General features: G+C 60.8%; 1 protein-coding gene across 1 annotated transcript; it reads left to right on the top strand.

Annotated features, from left to right (window-relative positions):
• The first annotated feature begins 646 nt into the window (after positions 1 to 646).
• Positions 647 to 9,382, top strand: AK1 (adenylate kinase 1). Its single transcript, XM_036856598.1, has 7 exons — positions 647 to 756; positions 3,748 to 3,786; positions 5,347 to 5,382; positions 5,562 to 5,725; positions 6,477 to 6,593; positions 8,705 to 8,896; positions 9,142 to 9,382. Exons 2-7 carry the CDS (start codon positions 3,780 to 3,782, stop codon positions 9,208 to 9,210), a joined length of 585 nt encoding a protein of 194 aa, XP_036712493.1. The 5' UTR covers positions 647 to 756; positions 3,748 to 3,779; the 3' UTR covers positions 9,211 to 9,382.
• The last annotated feature ends 849 nt before the right edge of the window (positions 9,383 to 10,231 follow it).

Genomic DNA, 10,231 nt, shown 5'->3' with positions numbered 1-10,231 from the left:
GTCCCCCATCTGGGTGCCCTCAGCATTCTGAGTGACCCACATCCTCACACGGCCTCACTGGGAGCTGCCTGGCTGGGTTTTTTTATAATCTACACAGCCACCGCCTCGGAGATGGGTATGTGGGTGGTCTTTGGAGTCCCGGGAAGTTACCGTCCCAGAGGAGCTCTTGGGTCCCTTCCAACAGAGGAGGAGGAGATCCAGGTGGGTCTTGGCCCAGGGGCCTCTGGGCAGGATCCAAGGAGGGGCTGGGGAACTTTGTCCAGCCAGCAAATCCCCCAGAATCCATGCCTCGGTGCCCTCCGTCTCTGGTTCTGGCTTCTCTCTGCCACCAATTTGCTGTGGGGTTTTGTGCAAAGAGCCTCTCCTCTCTGGGCATGTTTCCCCAGCTGTCATACAGAAAGCCTGGTCCCGTCCCCCTGGAGTCATGCGGGCACAGTGCGGGTAACGAAGGAATGAAAAACCCTGGGGAAGCTGTAAGGTACCCTATGCGTGTGCAGGCACAGCCACCTGCAGGTGCACGGGCGAGGGCGCCCGACCTGGCTTCCCATCAGGGCTCCGCTCTGGTCCAGTGCCCCCTCCCTTCCCGGTCCGCTCTCCCTCCCTCTGTCCCTCCCTCCCTGCCATCAAGGAGCGCTGGCTCCCGGCATGCCGTGCGCTGCTGACAGCCTTATAAATAGTCGCCTTTGCGGGCGGGCGGCCGGCGAGGACGGGCAGGGCACGCACTGTCCCCGGTGCCCACCCGCACCCCTCCCTCAGGTCAGTGTGTGCCCGTGTGTGTGTGCCTGTGCACGTGTGTGGGGTGCCCCTGCGGGGAGTGGGGAAGCCGCGCGCACCTGGGGGGTGCATGTTTGTGTGTGTCAGGGTATCCTCGGGGTTTGTGTGGCTGTGTGTTTGTATCCATGGTTGTGATCTGTATACATCTGCTTGCCTGTATTCCCCAGGCGCTGCTCTGGGTATCTGTGCCACACTGTGTGTGCCATTGTGGATGTGTGTGTGTGTGTGTATGTTGCTCTCCCTCCCAGCCTCCGCAACAGTCACCCCTTTGTCCTGCCGGCACTCTTGGGGCTCCGGGTCCCTGCCCTTGGCATGTCCCAGCTGGGGACTGGGGAGGGGGGAGCTGTGGTTGGACTCCCTGCCCCGAGGACCTGGGCAGGGGCAGCCTAGGTGATGGGAGGAGCTATCCTGTCATGTCATTTTGAGTGCTGGGGGGACGGGAAGCCCCCTGGATGTTTGGCCCCCTGCCCCAGCCTCCTGAAAGGCAGGGGCCCTGTGGGAGCCCTGGGACAGCCCATGGGGCCTTTCCTGAGTGCTGCTCAGTTACCTACCTAGGACTCTCCAGCAGCAGCAGGACTGGGCCTGAGGGTACAAGCCCAGAGAGGGTACACCAGCTGCCCAAGGTCACACAGCTGAGTGATAGAGTTGGGATTTGAACCCTAGCCAGTTGCCAACCACTGGAAATGCTGCTCTTGGTCAGAAGCTGGGAGACCTGGGTCTTGCTCTGGCCTTGCCTTGTGATTGAGATGAAGTCGCTGTCCCATCGGGCCTCAGCTCCCCAGGCCCCTCAGCAGACCACCTAGTCATGTTAGGCGTTGCCGTGGCCCTGATTTGGGGGCCATATAAGGCCTGGGTGCGGAACCCGTAACCCAACTCTGTCCTGGACCCCTGGCTTCTGTGAGGACTCCTCACAACCCAAGTTATTTTGGACCAAGAAGTGGCAGGTGCCAGCAGGACAGAGGGGCTTAGGTTACCAGGAGGGGGCAGGGCAGGGTGGGGTCGGGAACACTCCTCAGGGTGTCGCTGCCGGCTGTCCCTGGCCTGGGGACCCTCTCCCTCCCCCACCAGCTGCAGAGGGGCACTGGCAGCTCCTACTCTTCCTGAAGCACACTCAGCAGGAAAGAGGTTATAACTCATACCCCATGAGCAGCGGGACAGTCAGCAAAGCTGCTAAAGGACCTAGTGGGTGCCAGGTCCAGGGCAGCAGAAAACGTAGCCCCAAGTGTGACCTCGGCCAGGCCCTGGAGCAAGTCTCTCCTCCTCTCCAAGCCTCAATTCCCTCCCAAGGTGACTGTGAGGATGGAGTGAGGCTCCCAGCACTGTGCTCAGCCGGGGCCAGGCCCAGTGTGGTGGACACAGGCCTGCAGTATACAACAGAGAGGCCCAGTACAGTGTGGTGTGTGTGATGCTGGGCGACGGTCACCTGCCAGTGTGGGAGTGGAGAGCAGAGTCCAGGAAGGCTTCCTGAAGGAGGTGACACCTGAACTGAGTCCTAAACAGTAGCACCTTGGGGAAGGGCATCCAGGTGTTGGGTGCAACATTAGCCGGGCCCTGGAGTGGGACACGGTCGTGATGGGTGAGGGAGATCGAAGCAGTTCAAGCAGTGGCTGATAAGGCTGCAGAAGGTGCTGGGGGCCAGCTTGCTGGGCCCGGTCAGCTACGTTAGGGTTCATTTTGGGGACTGAGGGGGCCATACATGGAAGGGTTTTAAGCAGGTAAAGACGTGGTTTGATGCTTGTCAGAGAAAACCCTGCAGATTGCCTGGTGGGGTATGGAGGTGAGGAGGCCCACGGGAGGCTGGAGCAGTGGCCAGGTCCCCTGCTTGGAAAAAGGCAGTGGCGGTGAGGACACAGACTGGAGGGAAGTTCAGGAGCGGAGGGCTGGGACTTGCGTGTGTGGGGTGGATGTGCGTGGGGGAGAAGGGCGTTCGCTCTGACTGCAGCCTCTGGCTGGGTGATAGGGCACAATGCTGGGGACATGGGAGGGACTGTTTAGAGGCTCGGGGTCTGCGGGGTCTCTGGGCCTGTCCAGGGGCTGTAGATGTTTGGGGCCGGGAGAGGAGGCCTGGGCTGGCTGAGCAGGGATGGGGGTCCTGGGAACCTGATGCCAAAAGTGAGAGGGTGGAGTAGGGGCCCCGGGTGGGGACGTCCCGGCAGGAGGAATGCTGGCCAAGGGTTGAGGGTCAAAGGTCAAGGCAAGAGTGTCTCTGATGGTTGCTGGCGGCCTTGGGGAGGGCTGGTGGGTGGGGAGTAAAGAAGTGGGGGCCAAAGATGTGTTGCAGTAACTCTGAAGACACTGATGGGAAGGGAAGGTGGAGGGAGACCCCTGGGGCTGTGGATGCAGAGCGGGGTGGGGGGGGGTCGCAGGAGGCATTGGGCTTGATTTACACACTGAGGGGAAAGTGTGGGCAGGGGCCACATCAGGGGTGGAACTTGGGCCTGTGCAAGGGTGAGAGCCTGGGGAGCCCCTCAGTTGAGGACCGTACAGGCTGTGGCCACGTGAGCAGCCCCGCAAATTTCTCTCCCACCCTGGGCCTCTGTGTCCCTTTGAGCATCCTGGTCCAAACCTCATCCCAGATGAGGACACGTGCATCTCCCCTCCCACCTGCCTTCCTCCGGGCCTTCCCCCCGGCCCTGGGGAGCGTTGTCAAGTTGTCGGGCAGATGCAGGACCCAGGGTCTGTTTTCCGGGAATTGCAAGGGGAGCAGCTCAGCGGTTGCTTGTGTGGCTGTTTGTGCCCCTCGGTGCTGCCCCCGCTGTCTGGCTCCAGAGGGAGGAGGCAGGGACAGGACAGTGGAGGCACCCAGAGGAAAGGGGACTTTGTCAAGTTCTCCCAGCCTCCTGGGCCTTCCCTGCACCCAACGGCCCCTCCACCCCCAGAGGACGGTCAGGGCCTAGCCACACCATGTGGCGGGGCGGGAGCAGAGGCCGGAGAATCCCCCTCACCCGCCCCGCCTGTGCCCTTGTCTTGCAGAGTGCTGCCTCGGCTCCCCAGACCTCGGCAGGATGGAAGGTACGGAAGCTCCTCTCTTTTCCTGCTCACAGCCTGGGCCTCAGTGTGCCCATCTGTTTAGGGGGTGGGCTTTCGGAAGACATTCGGGGAGGGTTCGGACGTGGCTCTGGGGCTGCTAGAAGGGGCCTATCTGGGGGCCTCCAGCATCCTCCTTAGGCCTCTCGCGGGATATGCCAGCTCCAGGATTACTTTTAGAAGGGGAGAGGCCTCCTTGAGGCTCCTAAGGGCCCCACAGCTCACCTCCTACACTGGTATTTATAGAGCTGAATCTCTGGCTCTTTCTGGAGAGGGAGGCGGCACTGGTGAGGGAAGGCCTGCCCTGTGGAGAGGCCCCAAGAGCGCAAATGCCAAGGCAAACAATGACACACCCCTGCCCCTCTCCCGGACCAGCGGGGGCGGGTCTTGAGGATGTCTTGGGCCCTCCTGGCTCCTACAGGCTGGGACCTGGAGGGAGACGTGGGCCAAGAGCCCGGCTGGCCCGCCTCCTGGCAGCACCACCCGTCCCTCCCTGGCGCTGGGCCTCGGCCTGGGCGGCTCTTAAAGGAACCCAGCTGTCCTGGCTGCTGCTGCGGCCTGAGGCCGGCGGTCATCCTTCCACCCCCGGGCCTCTGAACATCCGCTGCCACTGGGCTGTGGCCTCCCCCCACGGCCAGGCTTGTGCCCATCACACGGCAGCAGACGATGGGGACCCACAGAAGTCGTTCTTCGGCAGCTCCTCTAGACCTCCAGCCCCGTGGCTGGGAGGACCCTGGGGAACTGCCGAGCTCACCTCCCCACTGGGGCAGGGACTTCTTTCCTAAGTGCACACAGCGAGCTCCTACTTCCCTGAGAAGTGGGGAAGGCCTGGCAGCCTGGGAAGAGGCCCCGGCCCCAGTCCTAGCTCTGGCATCCCTGGGGCAGGCCCCTGCCTCTAGGCCTAGGTTCCCCTCTCTCTGGTGGGGCTACGATCTTGCTGAGTTCTGAGATAGAGGTTGAAACGTAAGCTCCCTCCCTCTCCGGGCAAGGGTTCCACGTGCCCACCAGAGCCCTCTTCCCCGGCAACCGTCTCCAGGGCAACGTATGTTGTGGTTGCCAACTCCGCACTGGTACCGCCCAGGGAAGGCAGGCGGCAGGCTGGCCCAGGGCCTGGGAGGGGAAGGGTAGGGGACACGGCGGAGCAGGACCATGCGGGCCTGCTGCTCGGCACCAGACGCCCGCAGCGTGGAAGACGCTAATGCCCGAGGTGACCGGGCGTCTCGGTCCAGCTGCCCACAGGGAGGGGCCGCGAGGGCTGGCATCCGAGCCCCTGAGGGGCACCCTCACAGCGTGTGCTGAGCCCGTAGCCTTCAGGCCTCTGCCTCTCTGCCTGGAACACCCTCTTCTCCCTGGCCTGTCTCAGTCTCTGACTTTTCCTCGCCCCATTATCCCTCACTCTGGGCCGACTCATCTGCCTCTCTGACGGGACCATGAGCTGTGTGTGTGCAACTGCCTGGGGCCCAGCACAGGCCTGGGATCCCAGAGGTACCTCTGGTTCTCTGTCCAGTGACTCACTGAGCTCTGCTTCCCTTTTCTCTCCCACAGAGAAGCTGAAGAAAACCAAGATCATCTTTGTGGTGGGTGAGTCCAAGGCAGGCGGGTGAGGCAGCAGGCAGGGCGGGGCTGTGCAGGCCCTGGTGGGAGCCTGGGCCTGGGGCTGCACCCTGGGCTCTGCCCGCGCTTCACTGGGTGACCCGGGCAGACCCTGTCCCTGCAGAGGTCCCATTTCTCGGGGCTTCTGAATGGGCGGGCACTTGCAGGCGGGCCTGGCTCGGGGAAGGGCACCCAGTGTGAGAAGATTGTCCAGAAGTACGGCTACACCCACCTCTCCACCGGGGACCTCCTGCGGGCTGAGGTCAGCTCAGGCTCAGCCAGGGGCAAGATGCTGTCGGAAATCATGGAGAAGGGGCAGCTGGTGCCACTGGTGAGTGGGCCCTGGCAGGGTGAGGGTTGGGGGGTGATGGTGGCGCTGAGTGGACACCAGTCAGCAAAGCCCATGACACACTAGCATGGTGGACCATGACCTTCCCTGTTTCTGAACCCTCCTGAGGGTCCCCACTGCCCTTGGCAGAAAGCTCCTTCCGGAAGCTCCCAAGAGCCTCCAGGACCTGCCCTGCCAACCCTTCCAGACTCCCACCACCCTGGCCTTTCTGTCCCCTCACATTGGTCACACTCTTTCCTGCCTGGAATGTTCTTTCCTCCTCATCTTTCATAACTTGCTGACTCCTCAGACTTAGGCTAAGACCCCCCCTCCCGCCAACTTTATAGTCCAGTAGCCTCCCTTCTTTGCCCGTATAACCCATGTCATGCTTGGAAACTATAAATCAACTGTGTAATTGTCTGTCCCCTCAGCAGACTGTGAGTTTGCGGAGGGCAGGGAAGGTCTGCTTTGTTCACAGCTGTGTCCTCAGGGCCCAGACAGGAGGCTGGGAGGAGGGGCTCAGTCATATTATTGAGTGAATGAAGAAATGAATGAATGAACAAATGAATGAATGATTCAATCAATCAATCAAGTCGTCACAGTTCACAGAAGACTTCCTGGAGAGGGAGGCTTGTTTGGGAAATGTGTGTTAGGGCAGAAGGCGTTTCAGGCTGTGGGGCCAAGCTTGCAGAGGCCCGAGGAGGGGGTGGAGAATAGGGGCTCATGACTCCGCCTTCTTTTGCCATGCCTCCAGGACACAGTGTTGGACATGCTCCGAGATGCCATAGTGGCCAAGGTAGATACTTCCAAAGGCTTCCTGATCGACGGCTACCCCCGGGAGGTGCGGCAGGGAGAAGAGTTTGAGCGGAGGGTAAGTGCAACCTCATGGAGCTGTGACATGGGATGGGCAGGCAAAGGCTGGGGAATTCACAAACCTGGCCGCAGGTTCCAGCTCAGCTGCTTGAGGCCTTGGGCCAGTCAGTCTGCCTCTCTGAACCTCGGTGTCCCCAACTGCAAAATAGGGACAGACAGTTCGCAGCTGCCTTGAGGGGCAGCGTGGGGATTAGAGAGAATGCATCCTTCAAAAGTGGGGCTTGGCACCCCATAAACACACTATCAGAGGGGCAGGGAACAGCATGGCTAGGACTGGAAGGGTCACGCTGGTGTGGGGAGAACAGAATCTGTGGGGCAGGGCAACCGGCAGTGATGTGGGTGGGGACCTTCAGGCCGGGCTGAGGCCTCGAATGCCACAGAGGGGCGTCTAGTCTCCTTCCAGGCACCACGGGGAATCTGGCTAGAAAGAGTGAGCCTTGAGGATGAGGGCTCTGGGCTGCCTGGCATGGGTGTCCCCCAGGAAGACTTTCCACAGTGGGGGAGCACCTCACCCAAACACACACATGTGCAGGCACATGTGCCCACAGGCATACAAGCACACGAACACGTGCACACAGGTACAGACACTTACACATGCACAAGGCCAGAGGCATATGCACACATGTACACAGGCATGTAATGTACACACACGCACACTCATGCAACGTGTGTGCACGGATGCAGTACATCCGGATACAGGGATGCACAGAGATGCACACATATGTGCACACACAGTTGCACACACATACACCAATACCTCTGATGTCACAGGCCATATGGGGGAAACAGATGAAACTGCACGTGCCTAGGAGGAGGGAGAGGTCTGCTGACCTCTAAGGGTGGGTGCGGGCTCAGGGAGGGCTTCTCGGCAGCAGGAATGCCTGCGGGGAGGACGGGGCATCTTAGGGGGCTGGGGCAGGACAGACCTCCATCCCCATTGCCTGTCTCTGTGAGGCTGGGCCATCTTTGGGCTTCCATAGCTTTGAGCCTCATCCAGAGGGAGGATATTATATTCCTTGACCTCGAAATGGCTGCAGGACCTCAAGAAAGTGTCTGTCCTGGTCTGGGCCTCAGTTTCCCTATCTATGCAATGGGGATTGGCTGGGTTTCCTTCAGACTAGAGGCCATGGACCCTGAGGTCAGATGCCAGGCAGCCCTGAGGCATGTCCTGATGTACCAGATGCATGATGTCACCTCAGGCCCTCAGGGTCACATCTAGAAAATGTGGTTAATGAAAGTTAACCCATCCCTCCTGGGGCTGTTGTGAGTGCTACTGTGCGGGCTGGGCACCTGGTCTTCTTAGCTCTGGACACCAGGGGGCGCCTGGGCCTCACCAAAGGAGGACTGGTCGGCCTTCTGGCCCTTCCAAATCTTCCCCGCGGATGAAATGCTTATTGCAATGACAGTGACATTGTTCAGAACCCCCAGAGCTCAGCAGGCCCTCGCCCCTTCACTCAGCCCTCCTTATTCCTTTGTCAAGTTCATATCCAGCCTTGCAGGTATAAGACGCACCTACCTGCCCTCGGGGGCTCCAGGCCTGGCTGGGAGAGGGACCTTAAGTAAATAACCAGAGGCCCTCCTGAGACAAGTTCGAGGCAGAAGTAAAGGGGACTGGAAAAGCATGTCCCAGAGAGCTGGGATGGTGGGGGGGTGGGGGGGGCATCTGCAAAGACTGTCCTAAAGGAATGAGATTTTAGCTCAAATCTGAAGGCGAGCACTTGGTATTGAGGGAAAGGGTTCCTGGCCAAGGTTCCCAGCATGAGCAAAGGCCTGGCAGGGGAGGAGGTGGATGAGAGCCCAGACCACTGACAGTCCGTGTGGCTGAAGCCAGGAGAGCAAAGGACTGAGAAGCACGAGATGAGGAGGGTGGGAAGGGTAGGTCAGGTAAGGAGTTAGGACTTTCTCCTGAGGGCACTGGGGAGCCATGGAAGAGGTTTGAGCAGGGGAGGGGCAGGGCAGATTGGTTTTAGGAAGGTCCCTCAGGCTGTCTTGCAGGAAGGGCTTGAGGGTCTGAGTGGGTCTCAGTGGGGACTCAGAAGTGGGAAGATGGGGAGGAGATGGCCCCAGGGGGCAGGAATGAAGCCCCTGTAAATAGTGCCCCGCCCGCAGATCGGACATCCCACGCTGCTGCTGTACGTGGACGCAGGCCCCGAGACCATGACCAAGCGGCTCCTGAAGCGTGGAGAGACCAGCGGACGTGTGGACGACAATGAAGAGACCATCAAGAAGCGCCTGGAGACCTACTACAAGGCCACAGAGCCCGTGATCGCCTTCTACGAGAAACGCGGCATCATTCGCAAGGTGCGGGCCCGAGGGGGCCCTAGGAAACCTGGGTCTTTGCCTGGCTTGGCCTCAAATTGCTGTGACCTTGGGCCAGCTCTCCTGTCTGGGCCTTGGTTTCCCCACTGGTTGGATGAGGGCCTGCTGTCCGCTGTGGCTGGGCTCGGGGAGCCTGGCCTGGCTTCCGGGAGAGGTCAGCCCCCTGCCTCGGTGGGGCCCACCCAGCCTTCCCCGGCATCCTGCCCTCATGGCCCATCTCCCCACAGGTCAATGCCGAAGGCTCCGTGGACAGTGTCTTCTCCCAGGTCTGCACCCACCTGGATGCCCTCAAGTAGCAAAGCTGGAGCCCCTTCCCCAGCTCAGAGCCCGGCCCCACCCTCGTCCTGACTCAAGGCCTTCCCAGCCTGAGCTCAGTGCTTCCACCCTGCCCGGCCGGGGCACAGGCAGAGGAAGCCACTTTATCCTGTTTTCATGGACAGCCGAGCACTAAAGGAATTTCCAAGGACATTCAGTTTTACTCCTTTTTCTTTGATTCCATCAGGGATGATTCACATGGTGTGGCCGCCCCAGCCTTGAGTCCCCAGCCCCTGCCCTTCCCGTACCTCTTCGGGCCCCTCAGCCCACCTCAGCCGGCGCCCCTCTCCTAGCTCCGCTGGAAGACGCAGGGCCCTTCCTCACACATGGCGTGCTGGGCCTGGGCTGTGCCAGGCCTGGGGACACTGGGTGACTGAGGAGTGGTCCTGGCTCTTGGGGACTCGTGGTCAGGCAGAGCTGGGCCCTGGCCTGGGTTCCTCTGCATCCTTGTCGTGTGGCCTTGGTCCTGAGCCCCTTAGCTCTCCGAGCATGTTTTCTGTCCCGAACCCCTGCTGGGGACTGGGCTGGAGCAGGCAGCGTGGTCATGGGCTGTGGGAGGGCTTCCTGGGCAGTGGGGGCAGCACACATCAGCCGGCCGAGTGGGCAGCGAATTGGCTCCTTGGTGCAAGAAGCTCTGAGGGTCCGGAAAGGGCATCGGGATTGAATGGGGGGTCATGGTCAGGGGTGCCTCCCTGATGAGGCGAGACCTGAAGGATATCCCACCATGTGGTCCTGGACAGGTCACAACCTACCCTTCCTGAGCCCACTTCCAAATCTGAATTAGGATCAGTGCCCCCTCCCCCAACCCTCCCCCAAGGTTAGGATGAGAACACACTGAGCAAGGGGTGTGGGTGGTCAGTTACCGTGGCCTGTGGGACCGGAGACCAGAGCAGCCTCAGGGAGGTGCAGGGCTGGGGTGCTCTGGGGCTGCCCCGGAATCCCCTGGGGAGAAGCATCTTCCCTTTTCTGTTCTCTTTCACTCTTTGACCTCATCACGGAGAG

Source organism: Balaenoptera musculus, chromosome 6 (assembly GCF_009873245.2).
Source record: "Balaenoptera musculus isolate JJ_BM4_2016_0621 chromosome 6, mBalMus1.pri.v3, whole genome shotgun sequence".
Taxonomy (NCBI): domain Eukaryota; kingdom Metazoa; phylum Chordata; class Mammalia; order Artiodactyla; family Balaenopteridae; genus Balaenoptera; species Balaenoptera musculus.
Note: the sequence above shows the minus strand (reverse complement) of the source record. Positions and strands in the feature narration are given on the sequence as shown.